This window comes from Lagopus muta, chromosome 8 (genome assembly GCF_023343835.1).
Source record: "Lagopus muta isolate bLagMut1 chromosome 8, bLagMut1 primary, whole genome shotgun sequence".
NCBI lineage: Eukaryota > Metazoa > Chordata > Aves > Galliformes > Phasianidae > Lagopus > Lagopus muta.
Window position 1 is genome coordinate 23351354 of NC_064440.1, and position 21219 is coordinate 23372572.

Consider the following 21219-nt stretch of genomic DNA (forward strand, 5'->3'; position numbering starts at 1 on the left):
AGGCCGCGGGGTGGGGCCCAGCTGTCGCCGCCGCCCGGCCCGGTCCGGCCCCGCCATGCTGGACTTCGCGATCTTTGCCGTCACCTTCCTGCTCATCCTCGTGGGCGCCGTGCTCTATCTCTACCCGGTAATGGCGGCGGGGCCGAGCGGCCCGACTCCCGCTGCAGGGAGCGAGTGGCCGCGGGCTCTCTCGCCCGCGCTGCTGCCGGGGCTGCGGCGTGGCCGCGCAGGGCTGCGCTCCGTGCTGGGGCGGCCGTGCTTCGCCTGTTCCGTGCCCCGCCTGTTCCGTGCCCCGATGAGCCCTTTTAGAAAGGCTGTACGCCTCGGCTTATGGTCTGCGTGTGCGCCGGTCCGTGGGCAAAATCCGGGTGTCGGAGCTACGCTGGAGTCTCCCGTTGAATCAGATGGTTAGAGCCTAGTTTGGCCTGTGGGACCAGGCACACGCTCACAGCTGATCAATTCTGTATAACTCGGCAGGTCTGAGGCCTGAGGATGCGCTTTGTCCAGCTCTGTTTAACGTTTGTGAATAGCACAGAAGTATTGGTTTGGGAAATCTAGTTCTCCTGCTAGAAAGCTGTGAAACTTGCCTAAAATCTACATTTAGAAAGGCTGATAGGGTTTCCTTTTGCTATCTAGGCATCCAGACAGGCGTCAGGTATCCCTGGGCTGGCTCCAACTGATGACAAGTAAGTGCTTCCCATTTTAACATTGATTGGGTTCAGCCTTGGTGGTGGATGTTGCAAATGAGTAGATGGCTTCTTTGTGTTCCTCAGGGATGGCAACCTGCCAGACATCATTGCCAGCAGAAGTTTGCATGAGTTCTTGGTGAACCTTCATGAGAAATATGGCCCGCTGGTCTCCTTCTGGTTTGGAAGGCGCCTTGTTGTCAGCCTTGGCTCCATTGATCTCCTGAAACAACATGTGAACCCCAACCGTTCATGTAAGCATCATCTGCTTTGTCTTTGAGTCTGTTTGTTCCATATGGCCTTGCTGGGCATCATATATCAAAGGAAACAGAAAGAAAATGAAGCTTAGTTTGCAGCTGACATAGTGATTCAGATGTGTCTTTGGTACTGCTTATTGGAATTCAATATTGGTGACCAAGAGCTGCTGCTGCCCAGCAGCTATTGAGAAATTACTGTGCTTTTGCCTTCATCTGCTGCTTACAGGCAGATGTTTATGGGAAGTTCATGTTCGTTAATCACTGGAAGCAGCCAGTTGAAAATCCTATAGGAAATTGAGATATAATTTAAAAGCAACTTGGAATGCAATTTAAGATAGGGAGTTTTACTAAATTAAATCTGAAAAGAGCTGTGATTGTGATAGCTCCCTTACATGGCTCTGTGTGGAGTTTTTTAAAGCCTTATTTCAAGAAGTTCTTTAATTTTCATTTTTGTTTGAGTTGCCGAATTTTGTGCTGAAAACTTCTAATGATCTAGACTTGAAAGTGGTCAGTAGAGCTGGTAGCTGAACTGATCTTAGTCCTGCAAGAATGTTTTAATTTCTAGTGAAGCCTCTCAGGTAGATGTTCTACTTCCTAAGGTAATCACAAACAATGAGGTAGTTAGGTTGTTGTTTAGGTTTAACCTGTGGTTTTTTCAGTTTTCTTTCTCTCATGTAGATATATGTGCTACTTGCATACTGCTGATCTGGTAGCACAGGCTCTTTTCAAGCACAGGAAGATAACAGCTATCAGTTTATGCTGGGTTGTGACGAATAAACTTCTTGTACATTTGCATAAACTTAAAAAAACTGCTGATGCTCTGGGAAAGAAGTAGGAGTTAAAAATCAGCAAGAATCATTGGATAGTGGTTGCACTCCAGAAGGTGGAAGCTCACCCTGAAAGATTTGAATGCACTCAAGTGTAAGTGTGAGTATGTTTGGAGAAGGTTGAGTAGACATTCACTTTCTGAAAGCTCAGAGAAGTGGTGACAGGCCCTTGAGCAAACAAGTTGTCACAAACATACTGAAGTTGGGGACGTACACAAATACAGGTGAAATGTTGCCTGCGCTTAAATGTAGGAGGCAACCAAGGCAGCTACAGACCAGTCTGGTCTCCTGTAGATGCCAGCAGTTAAATATATTCATTTTAAAATGTGGAGTGGGGAATGCGTTAAAATGTGGTCATTCTTCTTAGATAATCAGACTTCTAGATATAAAAAACAAACAAACAAAAAGCATAGAACTGTGTTTCTGGACAGTTGAAAGTGTGATACGTTTCACTAAGAGGAGTGCAAATGTAATCCTAGAGTTGTTTTCAAGTCTAGTACAAAGTATGAAGTCTGTAGAAGTGCTTGGCAGTACAGAGTTCTGTCTCTGTGAGGGGGTTTGTCCCTTGTGGGGATCACTGATCTGCTGCCTCTGTAGAGAAATAGATGCTTTCCAAATACTGTAAGACAGGAGCAGAACTATGCAGAAGGCAGCTGAAGCTCTGCAGTGCTGAGTTTGCAACAGTGAATGTAGCAGTGGTGTAGGACTGTCAGTTTGCTAGGAACTGGGTGAGAAAAATATGGAGCTTGCTGCTGAGCTAGCAGTTTCCTTCATCCTTACCAGGAGAACATTGCAGTTTCTGCAGGTGATGATGTTAAGCATCCTCCTGCCTCTCCACATGGCTCTGCTTGCTAGATTTGCTTTGTGGGCTTTACCATCAGTAGGGCATTGTGGCATTAATAGCAAAACTGCTCCATGGCAAAGTACTATGGAGGGGAAATTGCCAGCAGCAGCTACAGTCACATAACAGTTTGTTCCACGTGCAGAGCTGCAGGTACCATTTGCAGTGCCACAAAGCACATGCATGTACTTCTTGTTGTTGGAAGTGGGAAATGGGATGAGCTGCAGAGCTCTAAAACATTGGAAGGAAAATGGTGTGAGAGAAGAACATTTAGCTCACTGTATTTATGCCTCTGGTTTCATTAGCTGTCATGTGAAAGTAAATCCTCTGAAGGTAGGAATTGTCTCATTGGGAGTTAGTTCAGGAGCATAATAAGGCTTTGATCTCTGCTAGGTAGAGTCCACAGTAGGTAGAGTCATGTATGTCTAGCCCAGCTCTGATGTTTTGTGATGCTTTGAAGGTTTCACTCCATCTGGGAAAAATAACAAACTGTGATAAACATTGAAAATCTCTTGCTTGAAACTCTTTGTGTGCTGCTTTCAAATAGCTGCTTAGAGATTCTGCTAGTTCTGTGACACTCATAGAAAGATTCACAGGAACAGGAAAGCATGTCATAGGCTGTGCTCAATTGCACAATTTTGCATTGACTCCTAATGTACTTCACCACATTAATAATGTAGAGGCCCTGGTGGTGAGGTTTGGAGTAAAAGATCTAAATGAAGCAAACCGTGAATACAGAAGATATGGGGGGTAGACGTTGGTGGCAGAGCCATCTAGAACTGGGAAGCTGGGAATGAGCTTTCAAAGCATTTTTATGAAAAGTATTGAGAAAAGCAGCTTGGTGGAGCCAGGAGGCAACCTGCACAGGAGGAGCTGAGCACAGGATGGTACCCTGCCACAGGGAAGAATCTTTATGACATCCTAATCCATGTGGAGCAAGAGAAACTTAGCACCCCAAAGAGACCATTCCTGGTGAAGGAGCCATGCCTTGCTCACCTCCCAGACGTAGCAGCACTCTATCGAAGAGCTGGCTGTTTTCATCGTGCCTGTGCAGAAGAGGCTTCTGAATTTTCTTTATTTTCAGCGGATCCCTTTGAGATGATGTTGAAATCCTTCTTGAGGTACCAGTCCAGCCTGAATGGGGATACAGGGGAAAGCCACCTGAGAAGAAAGCTGTATGAAAGTGCTGTGACAAAGTCCCTGCAAAGTAACTTGGCTCTCATCCAGAAGGTAACTTCCTTTTCTCCTGGAGAAACCCTATGTAGCTCACAGAGGAAAGTTTAATGAGAATGATTACTAGGGTAAAGAAGCTGCATTCAAATTTATACTGGAATTTTAAGCTTGGGAGACAGAGAACAGCTTATGCCTGTTCAAGCACTGTGAGCGTTTGGTTCCTGTAAGCTCCACTGGGCTGAGAGAAAGTTAGGTTTGGTGACGTTTTATGCTAAGACATCAGATGCAATTAAAGATCCTGGAGCATATGGTTTCTGGATTTGTTTTACAAGACAGGAGGGAGGAGCAATGAACCAGCTGTTGGGACCACAGACAAGTGGAGAACTGTTCTATTGACTCAGTCCAGCAACTAGTCTTATTTTCTTAATATGGAGCTACTCAGATTAAAGGGTTTAAGGTATTTTCTCTGACGGAGGGAACAGGAGATGGTCAGGGCTGTCTTACATTGGGTGAACCATGGGCTCAGGCAGGATATATGAGGGCAGAATATTACTGTTGAAGTTAACAATGAAAGGAAACCCTTGAAAGTGTAGATGTACACCATGGCCTTGAAAGTGTGGTCTATCTGAGGAACTTAGGGTGGGAATGCATTCAGTTTGGGATATGTTTGGTAAATAGGCTATTGATATTACTGTCAATTAATGGTTCCTTTCTTAAGTTGTCAGAAGAATTGCTAGCCAAATGGCTCTCCCTCCCTGAGGCTCAACATGTACCACTCTGCCAGCATATGCTGGGCTTTGCCATGAAGTCTGTTACCCAGACAGCTATGGGCAGCAGCTTTGAAGATGACCAGGAAGTCATTCGATTCCGCAGGCACCATGATGTAGTAAGTGTCACAAAGAGCCAGGAAGTTTCCTGTACTATTTGTTCAAGCCAACAGCTTGTGTCTGCATGTACAGTTTAGTAAAGGGCAGCACAAGCTATTGCTGGGACTTTGACATTAAGCTAACATTAAGCTTTAAAGCTTGAGGACTGTTGACTCAACTATCTGAAGCTAAAACTATCAGAAAGATCCTACTGGTCTTACTGTTGTTAATCTTAAGCCAGGTATTTCTAAAGAACAAGCAGAAATTGGGATCCAGTGACAATTGAGATGTATTTGATCTACGTCAGTTAAAATCTCCAGAGAAGGCCAGTGGAACTTCACATTTTCAGAGAACCTTTGAAGGCTCTGTGGCGTTGTGGAGAGGGAAAACCTGAGGAAATCTGAAGCTGTGTTCACATTTGGGAATGTTAAGTCTGTTGGTGGTATGGTGGGAAAGAAGCGGGTTCACCTCCCTCTCAGGGTGGCCATGCCTTTTCCATACAGTTGTAATTACAGGTTTTTCATTTCAACTCAGTTTCAGCTGTTATACATGTAAGAACTAGAATAAGGCATGGTGTTCTGAAGAGGACACTAATTTCATTTTCAGAGGACAACTTCATTTTATATAATGTTTTCATTTTACTGAATAAAGCAGAATGAAGGAGTCCCTGCCTGTGGTGAGTGACAATGCTCTTCTCTCTGGCCTTCTTTCAGATCTGGTCAGAGATTGGGAAAGGTTTCTTGGATGGGTCCCTTGACAAAAGCACAACTAGGAAGAAGCTGTATGAAGATGGTAGGTTCTTCCCAAATCCAGTCTTCCTTCTACTTCACTTCTCCACTCTGATTAATGCTTAGGAACTATCAAGCATACGGAAGCACTTGATTTGCCTAGCTGTCTTGGCTTTTCTACGGTTTGTTGTTGTCCTGTAAGCTACCTGATGTGTCTTCTTTACTCTTGCAGAAGATTAAAATATATCATTGTTTAGTGGTTCAGAGACAAGCCCGCCATTGTTGGTGTAATTCTTGTGTCTATGTGTGCTCGCTACCTGTTCTGTGTCGTATTAACTTTTGACCTCTTGTAGGTAGGCAGCTGCTCTTAGGGAAGACCGATGTGTCATTTGGTCATAGTTAATAGTTTAAGCTTTTCAGTATTGACTAATAAGATCTTAAACCAGAGTAGTCTCTATCTAAAGCTAATAAATTAGTTCTAAATCCTGAATTTGTCTGAATTGGGCAACTTAAACTAGACAGCTAGCAGCATGTAGGTCCCTAACTCCCCCTAGTTCCCACAGCAGCCATCAGTAGCTAGTCATCCAGATATCTTGAGATGAGTGGAACCTTTGTGCCTAAATCCTCCCACACTTGCCCCACTTACCTCTCCCTGTCTATGCCAACTCCTTAGCACCATCTTCCTCTGAAATCGTTTCTGTAGAGCTCCTGGCAAAAGGGAGACCATCAGTTGGCAGAGCTGCCTTAACGCTTGAGTAATTGTAACTCCGCAGGCAGTTCAAGTAGTGTTATCTGGCTTAAATATTTTAATTGTGAGAGCTGGTTGAACACAGTACGTGATGGTTTAATGCTGATTATTGTTTGACCTTCCTCTACATGGTTTCAGCTCACAGAGTACACGTCTTAGACCTGTTAGACCTGTAAAGTTGGCTTTTTATAGGCAACTGGTGATATTTCATTCCTACATTTTCATCTAAACTAGAAAAATCGCCTTCCAAATGTAATGCTAACAGGTTGCTTCTGTAAGTGAGTCCACCAAGGACAACTGTCTGAAAATCTGTTTGGGGAGATGGTTTCACTTCTCTGCAGCTCTCAGAGTGACCATTATTAAAATAATCATTTCTGTTTCTCCAAAGCTCTGAAAGAAATGGAATCTACCTTACGGAAAGTCATAAAGGAACGCCGAGGCAGATCATTCAACAGGCATGTCTTTATAGATACCTTGCTACAGGGGAACCTTAGTGATCAGCAGGTTTGTACAGATGTTGTGTCATCGCACGCTAATGGAGTTCTACTAGATTAGCATCTTATTATGTTGTAGCCTTTGGTTAAACTTTGCATTTGAGTGAGATTCCTGACTAATGCAGTGTTCTCTCTGGCTCTTTTTCCAGTCCTGCCACGCTTAATTGAATCAGACCTTGGTAGCTTTCCTTGCCACTGTTTCATAGTTATTTTTGTAAACCAGAAGTGTGTTAGTATTAAGCGTGTCTGAAGTGCTATTACAGTGTAAGTTCTGTAAGAGAGTTCAGTCTTACAGATGAATTTCCTGCTCTCTGTGCTAAAGAGATTTTGTAGGCTTGAGTGGAGGTTGTGCTGTGTCTTTCTAATCTTTGCATCTCATGGACTTCATTCTCTGAACTAGATTTTGTTTCCTAGATTTTGGAAGATGCGATGATTTTCTCCTTGGCAGGATGCATTATTACTGCTAACTGTAAGTCATAAATAACTTTCTGTCCTCAGATTCAGCTGTCTAAAACTGACTGTGATGATGTGAGACTTAATCTCAGCTAATAAAAAGTGATATCCATCATTCTGTCTCTCCTGAGCTACGAACAAATAGAAGCAGGTAGTTTTACAGCACACTCAATACAGCATCACAGCCAGTGAGTTGAAGCTGTGTTTGACAACCTTCTTAGCCTTTTGGTGAGCTTGTTGCTTTTTGCTTGGACCCTTAATCCCTGTCAAGTGATGCTAAATTTGATGAAAGAGCACCAAAAATTGCGAGTCTCAAAGACAGTGATGTACAATGGCTTCTGTTATGTGGGAAGGAAGTTAAAGCAGAGCCCTGAGGTGTGAGTGGCTGCTTTGAATTTCTGGGGGATGGGTATATTCCATATATGGAAGAGTTCCTCTAGGGGCTACTTTGTTATTTATAAGGATTTTGAAAAAGAAGTAAATGGAAATATGACCTGAAGCTGTGTAAAATCTTTTATAATATGAAGATGGTTTGAACTTAACCCCCTGATTATCAGGTCCTGTATTTCAGTGAATGGGACTGGGACTTCAATCAAAATCTTTCTGTTGCTACTGGATATTGAAAGATGTGGAAAGTAAATGTGGCATCTCCATTAACACTATCCCTGAAGATTATCGTCTCCTCATGGGTTGCTGGATAGTGCTCATAAATAGAAGTGGTAGAAACCATCTTGTAGCTTTAGAGAAACTGCATCCTACAGACTTATTTCTTAGGCAAGGTTTGTTTCTCGGTGTGCTGTTGAGGATATCTTCTGAGTATCTCACAAGATGGATGTAGAGGAGACAAGTGCTGGCCAATGTGCTGCAGAAAGCTGTACTGTTCTTCTCCTTGACTGTCAGGAACCCAGACAGGGAATCTTGTGGTGCTGTGAACAAACCAGCCTTTTAGCTGATTGATCTAATAACCCTGGTTTTCCAGAAGGGGTGATTGCTAGAGCATTACAGCCATTTCATGGACCAAAGGGCTGGGAAAAAGACATGCTTTGATTGCTGCTTTGCTGGATTGTGAGGTCTCGAATCCAGGGCTATGGAGACTGGATGACTTAGTCTCCTACACAGCTTCCTAAGCTCTTCATAGCCCTAGAAAGAGAATTTAAGCTTGCAGAGTCTCTTGTTACACTGGAGTTCAACCTCTGCTTCTGACACTGAATATGGAATCAGTACAGTATATAAACAGAGGTCTCCCTTGTCTGAGTCAGAAAAATAATGTTGCAAATACAGGAAGCAAAAGGGCTGAATACAGTTAGCAAAGGTTTGAATTTGCTGAATCCGGTGTTGTCTTGATTCCTTCCCCAGTGTGTACCTGGGCAGTCTATTTCCTGACAACATCAGAAGATGTACAGCAGAATCTCTACAAGGAGGTGGACCATGTTCTTGGGAAGGGACCAATTACACACGAGAAAATTGAGCAACTCAGGTGGGTCCCTGGTAAGGAAATGCAGAGGAAGGTTTTCTTGTGAAGTGGGAACCGGGGTTTCATGTGCCAGAGGCTGACGACCAGCCTATGCTGGATCAGAAGAAAGCATCCAAAAGCTACTACGTTTTTTGGAAGTGATCGAACACCAGGATGACTAGCAGCAGAAATAGGATCCACTGTAGGACTCCAAATAATGAGGAATGGGATGCTTTCTTCAAGTTATCTATTAGGAGGCCATTGAAGTTCGTTGATAGGGAAGAAAGCATAGAATTTGTGCCCCAGCTGCTTGAAAAACACTCTGTGCCAAGATAAAACCTGGAAAGTGTCTCTAATGAGCTACCAGAGAATCCTGTCTGTACCAATGGAACTGAAGTCTTTTAAGGAGGAGGGGTAATTCAGAATAAAAGACTGAGAATACATTCTTCATCCTATTCTATGTCTCAAAGAATCAGGTTGGCGAAATTGAATGTGTTCAGTTTTGGGTTCACAGCAATAATGGTGTAAGCCTTGCATGGGATAGGGCTGCAAAAATGATGAATGGGAGCAGAGATTTACTCCTGATCTTGATTAAGCCATGTGGATGGAATGGGACAGAGAGCAGTGGCTTCTTTCCCATGTATAAAGAAACAAAGAGAAAAAAATTGGTGGCTAGTGATTTATTAACTCTAGGCTTAGGATTTCAGGAATAAAGTCATTGGGACCTGATGTTCCGTTTGATCTTTTTTTTCAGGCTGTGGAGCAAGGATGAGAGTTAGCATTTTTATGGATGAACAGATAACATTTGTTTTTTGTATAAGTGAAGTCCGCTCTGAGATGCTTTATCCCAAGGTTTCAGGGAGAATATGAGAAATCTCAGTTTCCTACTGATGCTTGCTTATAGCACACAATTAGGGTGGAAATGGTTATTTGAAGAAAGAAATTTGTTTTGCGTTCTGGTTTTCTGAGGATAGGAGTAACCAATAATTTTAACTGTAAGTTTAATGTGAGATGAATTTAGACAGAAAGCTTCAAAGAGTATTCTTTTTCAAGGGCTACAGAAGTAGGAGAGTGATTGGTGAATGGCGTGCCTCTATTTTTCACACATCTGTTCATGTTCAGGGTGTGCTTTATACTGGGACTAGGGTTAAGATTTGAGTAAAGGAGTATATCCTGCTGCTTTCTGTATGAGTGAGAAATGCCGGAAAAGGCATGTTTACCCTTTCTAGCTGGGTTGGTTTGATTTACGGCAGAGGTGGGATGAGAGACATTTTGATGAATTGATAATGGGATTTAATGCTTATTGAAAAGATGCTGGGACTCTTTGTCAAATAAAAATTAAAAAAAGATCTCCTCAGCATTGCTGCAGAGACAGCTCCAGGAGCAGACTGGGGCCCTGGAGGGCAGTAGATGACCAAGCTCTCCTTTTCTAGCACAAGGACATGAACAAGCTTCTTTCTGGAAGAGTTAAATTGACCAAGTCTTATTGATTGCAGATATTGTCGGCAAGTCCTATGCGAGACAGTGCGGACAGCAAAGCTTACTCCCATTGCTGCACAGCTGCAGGAACTGGAAGGCAGAGTCGACCAACATACTGTCCCCAAAGAGGTAGGGCAGTACCAGGAGCACTAGGCTGTCCTGCTTTCCTGAAGGGAAATTTCCTTTTTCCTCTTCATCATACTTCTTTCTCTAGAGGGGTGACGGAGGAAGACGATTTCTTTTGACATGTTTAACATGAGCAGATGATCTGTCATCTGAAAGTACTGTTTAGTCAAAGTTTGTCATGTAGTTCCTTTATGGAATAGGCTCTGGGAATTTGTGCTCTCTTCCTGAGCAGGTTGGCTTCTGGTTCTGGGTCCACTGTGAATGAATAATCCTTTGAAGGGGTTTGTGGTCTCAGCTGTGCAAACAAGAGCATGGTTTCAGGCCTAATTATATCACCTGTATTTCCCACATGAGAGTGGTACCTTCCATTGCAGAGAATAAAGAAGCATGTGCATACATACTAGCAAGAGTAGTGGAATGGGATCTGGCCCTCTCTAACTACCAAGATTTGCAGCATGGGTCTTAAGAAGTTAAAATCTTAGCATTTCACTATAGAAATCTGTAGGTGAAAATGACATATAAATGTTTGTAAATGACCTATTAAAATGAGTGGTCCACAGAATAATTGTTGCCCTGCAGAGCCGTCCAGGTGTAGCTTAAATTGTGCATTTTGTTCTGGTCTGACATATGTATCCTCATTTTTTTTGCAGACACTTGTACTTTATGCTCTTGGTGTGATGTTGCAGGATAGTTCATCTTGGCCATCACCATACAAGTATGTAGAATCAAGGCCTTTATTCTTTCTCAAATGAATTCCTTTCCTTTTTTTAATTAATACTATCTAGATAGATACAGATCTATAGAATTATAGATCTTCTTTTCCTTTTTTAATTAGTATTCTATAGATTTTGTTTCCATGCAGAATCTTCTTTGCTGCAGAGCCTGTCTAAGCAGATTTTGGAGATGAGAGGGAGTCCATAAGAAAGTGGATTTGTGACAATCCTTGTCTCCTTGGACAGGAGTTTGGGGCAGTTGAAATCATGATCCTCCTAGACTTTTTGTGTGTGTGTATGTTAGAGGTTTACAAGTTTGTTTGTTTCCACACACACTGCTTAGGCAAATACTAGTAAATTCGTCATAATGTTTTCTGTAACAGAGGGAAATTTAAATTTGAATGGTTTTGGAATCACTGTCAGCACGAAACGATGGAAGGGAGGCAATGTCTGACAGAAATTTTGTGTTTTCAGAGTGAAGGAAATGCTATCTCATTACTTTGTCTGTGGAACAAAGCTGGATCCAGGATAGTATATTGGAAGTTTAAAAAAAAAAAAAAAAAAAGTTGTAGCTTACTGTGGCCTGTGGATGGCAAGTATTAACGGTAGTTTTGTTTACTTCACTTGGGCTGGAAAAAAAAAAGTGGGTCAGTTATTCTAGAGAGAGAAAAAAGAAGGCAGCTGAAATCTAGGAGAAGGAAGAAGCCCTTAGAACAGAGCTTGTTCTCTTCTTCATGCTCTTTCAAGCGTCAGGCATTGATGATCCGTCCTATGAACATCTTGGCAGGGATTGCCCAATAGGATGGGGCATGCACTGTGCTTAGGAGGGCTTCACTGAGGCAGCATGTAAAGAAAGGTGAGGACTGCTGTGAACACTGTTTTTATTCCAAGGAGAAGGAGAGTTGAGGTTGTGATTGTATTTATGTGACAGAGATGGGAGATCTACGCTCTGAAGTCCTTTCACCTATCTACCTTACATACAACCTCTGTGTTTGTTTGCCTTTTTTTTTGTTCATTTGTTTGGCTGAACAGCTGTGATTTCCTCCCTATTTCAGTATATGTGATTTGTCACTTCAGGGGGAATGTAAGCATGATATTGCTTTAACTGAGGGACAACATCCACATGACTTTTCATCTTAATAGAAGCAGAGCTTGGATGTTTATACAAGAAGTCAAAGGCTTGAAGTACAAGCAGAAATATTTAGCAGAAAATGAAACAGGACTGACTACCTTCAATCCATTATATTATATATTATATAATCCTGTTTGGTTTTTTTAAATTATTATTATTTTTCTGTAATAACTTATATTTAAATTGAATGGTATTTTATTGACCTCCTTTTGGTTAGTTGATTATGGGAACCTTGTTTTAACTTGTGCAAACCCTGTGTAATAGTTTTCTTACAGCCTCCACCATACTAATGCTGGAAGCCACTTTTCTCACTTGAGTGAGTCACCAGCTTCCCTCCCCCAGCATATACACATACACCAGCTGCTTCAAGACAGGGGCGAGGGGCAAGGGAAAAAAAGGAAAATATTTTTGGAGGTGAGAGAGGGGGAGGAATGCAGAGAGACTGGTGGGATAGAGAGGGAAGATAAATCAGATTTGTGTGTGTGCCCCGGAGGGAAATGGAGGACATGTAGCAGCACCAGCTCACTTGTGTACTCGAGCTAAATACCCACTGCTAAGAGGTAAAGCGTACTGTTTCCAGCCCTGTGTCACACTCGATTATTAAGCACTTTGACCAAAGTGGGACACAGCTGACCAACAGAGAACGTAGATGGAGTGGATGCACAGTCACCTTCCTATACCTGTGTGGAATTACCTAGTATAATTTAGAGAGAGGACTGATGCTTTTTGCAGTTGAGTCATTGCCAGTTCCTTACGGTGATGTGTGTGTGACCATGAATCCAGAGGAAGGATTCTGTGCTCACTCAGTGTGTTGTCTTTCGTAGATTTGACCCAGAGAGATTCAATGAGGATTCAGCCATGACAAACCTCTCCTTGTTGGGTTTTTCAGGAAGCCAGGAGTGCCCGGAGTTGAGGTGAGCATTACAAAGCAGGGTTTTTTTGTGTTTCTGTGGTAGAGAGAAAAGGAGGTTGTTTCAGTGTATTTCAGTCCAAACAGACAGTTGTTTTTTGACAGATTTACTTCATAGCAAGTTTTTTATTCTCTTTTCTTGCCTCCTTCCTCAGGTTTGCCTATATGGTGGCTACAGTTCTGTTGAGTGTCCTGGTAAGAAAACTGTACCTTCACCCAGTTAAAGGACAAGTCATGGAGACCAAATATGAGCTGGTAACCTCACCAAAGGAGGAAGCCTGGATAACGGTGTCTAAGAGAAGCTAAGAACAAGCAAAACAAGGGTCTGGAAGTGCCAGCAGTGAAGTTCTGGGCAAGTGTCTTAAAGGCAGTCATGCTGGCAGCACAGTGACTCAGCCAAGGAATTTTAAATGCAGATTTTGTTACCTTCCACATTATTAACTGCATAGCCTTCTAGGGTAATTTTTTCTAATTCAACCAATAGTTGTATTAAAGTAGATGTAATCTGTATGCTTTTTTACACTTTTTGCCCAAAGGATTGCAAAGGAAGCAACAAAACCAAGCAGTGGTGTATCTATGAACTGTTCTGTGCCAGCTAGTCGAAGACTGGGCCTCTGGTTAGTCCAGCCCCTTCCTAACAGCAGGCAGATCTGGTGGGTAAGAGACTGTGCTGCAGGGCATGCTTCTTCATGGATAGCAAGTAGATAAGACCTTGAAGGCACAAGGACAAAACCTTTCTCTATATATAGGTATTTTTATTCAAAGTGTCTTTCCTTCCCTTGAGCTATAGCTATAACTGTCAAGAAGAGCAGATACATCTTGTGGGAAGTATGCGTGAGTGTGTGTGAGAGAAAAAGAAAGTGGGGTGAGAACTGCACCATCGGGTCTCATGCTACATATGTAATCTTCCTGTGCTGTAGGATTGCAAGAGGATGGATGGCTGAAAAATGCTAGTAAATGAAGAGGAATAAAATTGGTTTGGCCCCTGAGAAAGCAGAAGCATTAGTAATAACATAATGAAATGAAATAAAACCACAGAACAAAGCCCTGGGAAAGGGATTCTCCATCCTGACAGTTCGGAGAGCAGCGTCTAATCTAATCAGCATCAGAAATTGATGACAGGTGCTTGCAATTCATTCATCACTCGGTCAGCAATGAGATTGGTCATGCAAGTACTGGAAAGGAAGAGTGCTGATTTTATAGGGCTCTGAATTAATGTTGTGCTTAATAAGTTAAAAGCCTTTCAAAGAACCTTCCTCCTCCTCCAGAACAAGTGCCAGCCAAAGCAGCATCACATGCCACTCATTCACGTGCTTTTCCCTGCTTCTTTCTTTTTCTCCTGACTGTAACAGATTTTTGAGCACCTTGCTGAATAGCTTTCAAGGCAGGGGCCTCTTACCCCTTTATCTTAGTACTAGTATTGCCATCTGACCTATTCAGGTTATGTTTCTTCTACTTCCTATTTTATGTAGGATCACCTTTTATCTGATCTTGATCTTTTCTCTGTAAATGTAACTTCTTTGTTAGCACCCTCCCCACCCAAACGCTGTGTTGTGTAGGTGAATTGTTACTCAGCCTGCAGCTGTGTATGCCTGAGCTGTTTTGCACAGCTACTGATGCACCCCACAAGGAGGTTCAGGGATGTGTAGCTTCCATTAGAGCTACTTTCTACTGCCTAAGCAAACAGCAGACGCTTCACATAGGGACATGGATGTTTTATTTATCTGGGTAGTTGCAATCCCCAGTGCAATTCCCAAGTGCAAACACTGTCCCTTTCTCTGGCTCTTCTGGGTCAGGAAATCAGCTGCTCTTACAAAAATGTTTTGGCTGTTGGATTCCTGCCAAGTGCTGTTCTGAATGCAGTTCTGTCTGCTCTTGAAGGGTTAACATTTGGTGCCAGCCTCTGTGGGCACCAGACAAAGAAAATTCTGCTTTTGGGTTTAATATGTCAGCTCTGCTTTTGGTGAAGCCATGGAGATTCAGATTCTCCCCTTGCAGTGCAACGTGTGTTGGGGGAACAGTAGGACATAGATGCTGTTGTGCTGTTTTTTGTCTGCTGGGCAGAAAAAGGAGGATTGTGCAGTTCATCTTGCTGCCTGTCTTGCATTGATTTTTATAATGAACTGCAAAAAAGCTCTTGCTAATCTGACCTCCATTTAACTGAAGGTTGGTCGTTTCCCCAGATGGCAATTCGTGTTAACCTTTGCTTCACTGCTTATGCAAAAATGCCTAGTTTTCTTCAAGATTGCAGATGTTTTTTAGGCCTTGTGGAGAAATCTGTGTGATAAAGGATTTTACTTTAAAGCATCCCTAGTGTACAGAGGAAGCAAAATGGAGAGGAAAATAATGGTAGGATAGCACTGCCCTGCTAAGAACCAGACTAGAAATAGCTGACTTGGTCACATAACAGATCTTGGCCACTCAATTTTCATAGAGCCATCTGGTAGGAATGAAGCTTTCAGACACCAGAAAAGCTTCCCAGGAGTGATTGTTCATACTTCTTTTAACAGTATTTCTCTGCCTTTCTGGAGCTATATGGGCCAAGTGCCTTGCAGCAGTTGCAGGAATAAAAGGGAATAATTCCGTATAATTTGCTAAGAATTTTCAGTCTGTACAGGTATTGCATCCTAAAAGACAGTACTCAGTCTGGGCCATGTTTCCAAATATGCTACAGGAGTCTGGCTGACAGGAAGGAAGAACGTGGCCCAAAGTGGTGGATAAGGCCAATGATCAGTTTGTGTTTGCTCAAAACTGCTGCAGTCAAGAAAAGGCCCTGACTCATCATTTCAGGTTACGTTTTGAGCTTTGGAAGGAAGGAGAGAAGTGAGCATCTATCAGACGTTCCTTATTCATTGCTCAGAGTGACACCAAGGACATGGCCATATTGTTTGCTGCAGTCTGTAAGTTTCCATTCCACAATTTGTGACTATCATTTCCAACAGCCTAACTATCAAGGTAAAATGCACTGGTGATCAGCCAAACTGTAGCTCCTCCTATTGTGCAACAAAGGCCCTTCTTCCTATGGGAACGTTCATGAATCAGTTCTTTCTCATGGGGTTTTAGTATGTTCCAGCTGGAAGCTTGAAATACTGGTTTTGTTCTATTTCTCCCCTCACCCCTTGTCTCATGTCAAGTGGTACTTTTTTGGCCTCTTTTTCTAAGGAAGATGTAGTCAGATTTGCCTCTCACCCTACTTACGTCTGACCATTTTCTCCTTTTCTCCTCTTCCTACAAGAAGTAACTTCTAAGCCTTTGGATCAAATTAGCTGCATTTGTCAGGAATCGGGGTTTGAAATGTCAACAGAAATTTATAATATGCATACATATATAATACAGGGGACTTTTGCTTTTAATGCTTCATATCTCTACATCAGTAAGCTACTTCACAACTTCCTCTGGGTGGTTTTGAAGAGCATACAGCGAAGCTGTTATTTCATTCCTTGGACTATTACTGCAGAACAAGCTTTAACAGAAGGCTGCAAATTAATGGAAGGCAAGAGGCTAAATATATCTTGGTGCCTGTGCAACCTGCTGCTATCAGAAGTAGGCAGCCAGCACGGGTGCTGGGAGCAGTCAGGCCATTGCAGATTGACTCTCATGGTTAACAAAGGTTTGTTAGCCTCATCTTGGTGGCAACTGGTTAAACAGTTAACATAACTTTGTGGAGTAGACAGCTTGTTGAGCTAGCTTCCTACTGCCTCCAAAATAACCCTGAGTGGCGTTACGTCTAGGTTTTAATTAACCTGGGCTGCATGTAGAGCTGTTATTGCAAAGTAGTAATATCTGTCTCCTTTTCGCAGCAGTTTAAGGACTTGCTGATAATGGCAGTGGCATGCAGTATAGGGCTGAGGGCTGTACTTTTTATTTTGTGCCCTGTGGAAAGGGTGGTCTTTGCGACTTCTGTCCTGTTTGCTGCAAATGTAAGTGTTGTTTGTTGGACAGAGTGGACATTTGGTGATTTAAAGTACCTCCTTGGGGCTGCTCTTTTGCCAGCTCCCCCATTAGCCAATTACATGAACTAGGGGATGCTGGCAATGCAAAAGTGGGGAAACTGCATATTTATCTCACTGCATAGTTCATTCATCAGCATTTTGGTACTACTTGGTCCACAGTTACTTAGTATTGCCATCCTGCTGTCTCAAGTGCTGTACACATTCTCACTGAAAAAAGGTCATCTTACATCTCACTGGGGCCATGGCTGACCTTCCCAAAGTTTGTACTCTTGCTACAGGAAGGGCTTCCTGGCAGGCATCCTTGGATATGGATGTGTCTTGGTCAGCAGAGTGAAGTCTGCAGATTACTGGCTTACTTTATGTGCTTGGATCCTTTTGTAAGGCACATGTAAGTGGGTAGAGCAGTACTTTCATAAAAGTACCGGGAGCATACAGGACTTCACCTATTTCTGTATCAATTTTATCAAGAGTGAGAGGAAAAGAGAAAAAAGATTTGTAAAGAGAACAGAGATGTTCATCACCAGTGGGTCATGCCACCAACAAGTGGAACTGCTGTAGTTACCATGGCAGCTCGTTGCTACTTTCCTCTTGTCCAAAGCAGAAATTGCTGGAAAATATTACTGCCACCTTTTTCTGTAGCGTGAGAATGTGCACCCACTTTGGCATCTCTCTCTAGATCAGCTCAGGACTGTTTCTTAGCAGGCAGTTTTCAACTGAACAAAAGGCCTGTTTGACATCTCTTAAGATTTGATGCCAGTTTTTTGGTGATAGCAGACGGAGAAGAGGAACTACCACACACAGAGGAAAAAAAAAAAGATGAAAATGTTTCTCACATATGGAGGGTGGGGAAGGAGAGAAGATAAGGGTTTCCATGGCAACATTCCTTGAAGATAAGTATTTTTAAATCTGTGTGAATTTTAGCATTCAAAACACAGTTGAGTTTCCCACAAAAAGATTTAGAGGAGGGTGGAGCGTAAAGAATCTTTTCCCATATTTTTCAGGTCATTCCTTCTTTTACTGAGGAGCCTGATCCCAAGATAAACGAAGTATATGCAATTGCTCTGATGTTAATGCTCCTGTTAAAGAAAAGTCTTTCCAAGGGGCGAGAATTATTGGTCAAAGTTCTGTATTTGCACTGGCAACTCTGACCCAAGCATTTGATCATCTCTTTCATAGGAAAAGTAATTTAATTAGATCAGTGCTAGGCCAGTAAGAAGCCACAAGGACAAATTCCAGGTTAAATGCTATGTAATTCAGGGCATGATCTGCACAGATGACCCTCAGCTCAGTGATAGTGATGATAGGGTGATAGAGGTCTTGGCCAAAGACGAAGGGATGTAGCAGAACTGAATGCAGAGGAGCCAGACACAGTGTGTCCCTGGTGAGTGCCTTGTCTGCAGCAATGACAGTGACACATCACTGCAGGTAAGCAGCGGATGTTCCTGTGACGCTATTAGGCAAGACATGTTTGTGCTGTTTATTGAGTATCAGTGCTGGGGTTGCTCCTTGAAGCTTTTTTCTTCCATCTCCGCGTTGTTGACCTCCGTGTGGGCACTGGCATGCTGTGCTCCCACCTCTCTGCTAACACCCAGGCAGGTCAGCTCTGTCACAAGCCTGGCAGTGAGACAGACAGCCAGTGCTATGCCTGCTTGGCTGCCAACTTTCTCATCTCACCAAAAAAGGCTTTTTTTTTTTTTTTTTTAACAGTCACTTCCAACTCAGTAATGACTCAGACACTGCAGCAAGGGTAAAATGATCATCTTCCCTTTCAGACTTTTACGGCAAAAGGCCCTGGGTGGCCTCTCTGAAAAGCCAGAGCTTGCTGGGCAAAGCTGTTGGCTGGATTCAGTCCTTTAATTTAACGGATCGAACTGATGCTCCTACAGTGCTATATATCTGCTGGCTCAGAGTCTGTGCTTCAGCAGTAGACGAAATGATTCCTACAAACTATTTGTGTTCAGCAGTCTTGGGGAGGGGTGGCTGGGTGGCAAAGAATAGTTGCACATAAAGAGAGGGTGCTGTTAGCTCTCAGGCTCTGTCCCAGTATGCCTGGCCACGAATCGAGGAAACAACACTAAAGAGGAAAGCAGTAAACCATATTTGGGCACTTATTTTTTGAGGTAGCGAGGGGAAGCAAATAAGAATGTCTGAAAAAGCAAAGTTCATTTTGTCAGACTATGGAAATCAGCACCTCAGTATTTTGTTTTGTCTGAGACCTTGATACAGAATGAACTCAGATCTAGGTAAGGCAAGTTATCAACATCCTTACATCTTCATTGATAAAGCTTAATGGGCAGCGTGGAAAAATCTGAATTTTGTCACTCTTGGATTCTCTACTGAAGTGCAGTGTTATCAAGTCAATTATTTTCAGTCTTGGAACAAACATTCATATCCTGATGCCAGCACTAACATGACGATGCATTTGTAGTTTCTTGGACTGAAAAGCAACTGACTTGCTGATGCAGGACTTATTAGCTGCAAGTTATTGATTAAATATATCATGTTTATTCCTTCGCTTTAGTTAAGGCCGCTGTACCTTTTGTGCTATACTGGTGCTCTTGTTCCACGCGTTTGCCTTACAGCTGAACCCTGGAAGATGCAGAAACTTTGGAATATCTAAATAACAGAAGTGCAGCAATTTCAGTCCCTGCTTGGCAACCTTCAGTATCCAGTGTGTCACAAGCTGACTCTTACTCATCCTCAGGTGCTTGTAAGTTAGCCTATTACAAAAATGGGTTTCAGGACACCATGGGCAGTAGATGGCTGTAAATGGATTGCTGCTGTGCCAGGGAGCAGTTCTCTTGTTGCACCACTTATGAACGTCCACACGTAGCTCTAAGCCCCACAAATAGAGTTTCCAGGCCAAAAAGCCCTTCCTTCAGTCAGGCTGTCTGCTTGTGCTTGGGAAGAAACATTGTTTGTTGCCCGCTGTGTGGCAGATTAGCTTCTGACCACGTCCTGGCTCTGATGCGGTTGTCCTGCTTTTGCAAGCTCTTCCAGGAGCCTGAGTGGAGGAAAAGTGCCTTGAGAGAAGAATGAAGTGTGTGAGTTAATGGGAGCTGACAGGGATGCCTGCAAGAATTCACCATCGCGTATTATGAAAAAGCAGCTGAACCAATGGTTATAGCTGCCCCACGTTTACTGGTGAGCAGGGTATTTGCTAACAGAAAGTATTTTGGAGCACTCAGCATTTCCACTATGCAGAATTGATATGAAATTTGTAGGAGTGTGCACCTCGATTTTGTGGTATTCTTCTAAAAGGAAGGAGCAAACTCACTGCTTGCTATCAGTTTGCCCTAAATTAACCTCCGGCATGGGCCTGTGCCTGCAAACCTTTGTATGACTGTGACTGTTATTTATGCTGTGTGATTGCACTGAGGGGCACTGACTATTCATATGTTAGCCTAGCATATAGCTGTGACTTTTACAAACCAAGTTTTTGAAATTGTTTAGGTGTTTGAATTTTGAATACCCCACTAAGCACCTGCCTGGCTAAGTGCCTAGAAGTCTCTGCAAATCCAGTATAGCAACAACGGAAAGAAAAAGGGAATGATATATAGTGGTTGCTGGATCAGGACTCTGGTTTGATATCCCAATAGCTGCATAGCAGCAATAGCTAGCTAGGGCTTATTGCTATATATGCCACAGTTTGTAGCAAACCTCTTTTATGCTTAAGGAAGCTTGATGGTGACTTCTGCACAGTAAAGGTAAAAATACTGCAAACCTACATCCTGCATTAGCCTTTATGTATTTTATAGCTGTACTGTTCCGGTGTGGTAAACTGAGCCGAGCAATCACATTTTCTCAATTACCCTCAAGAACTGGAAATCCTTATCACCTCCCTGTTTCTTTCTCCCACTGCTGTGCTGGTCTCGAAATTGTCATCACAGCTAAAAATCTTCATTCTGTAAATTAAACCGTGACTTAAAAAAGAAAAAAGGTAACAGTGCAGCTTCCTCATAAAACTCCACCAAGTCTTTTGCTGATGTGACTCACTCAATTACTCATTTGGGCAGAAGTTCTGATAATAAAAGTAGTTAATGTAAAGCATTGAGAAATACTACTGGTACCTGAGGAGGCAGGGGAGCAGGGAGGGAGGGAGGCCACTGTGGGCATTTTATCCGAAGAGCTGCTGAATTCACCAAGCTCCCAGACATTTATTTAAGTGAAGAATTTCTCTGTTTTTTTTTTTTTTTTTTTTTTTTTTTTTTTAATAGCTCGAAAAATCAAATTGGCTGTAGAGGAACAAAAGTACACCAGCTGTGTATGTGTGTGTGCTCCTCTCCTCCCCTTCCTATGTACTGGAAATGATAGCCAGTCTGTGCCCCAAATCAATCTCTTTATCCTAGCAATGTATATACTTAACACTCAGTACTCACT

General features: G+C 42.7%; 1 protein-coding gene across 1 annotated transcript; it reads left to right on the forward strand.

The window, feature by feature from the left end:
* The first annotated feature begins 21 nt into the window (after positions 1-21).
* LOC125696764 (cytochrome P450 20A1) lies at positions 22-21049 on the forward strand. Its single transcript, XM_048952866.1, has 13 exons — positions 22-127; positions 637-686; positions 774-940; positions 3696-3841; positions 4503-4670; positions 5364-5442; positions 6515-6630; positions 7035-7089; positions 8430-8550; positions 10023-10134; positions 10782-10846; positions 12801-12890; positions 13042-21049. The coding sequence occupies exons 1-13, from the start codon at positions 56-58 to the stop codon at positions 13190-13192; spliced, it is 1392 nt and encodes a 463-aa protein (XP_048808823.1). The 5' UTR covers positions 22-55; the 3' UTR covers positions 13193-21049.
* The last annotated feature ends 170 nt before the right edge of the window (positions 21050-21219 follow it).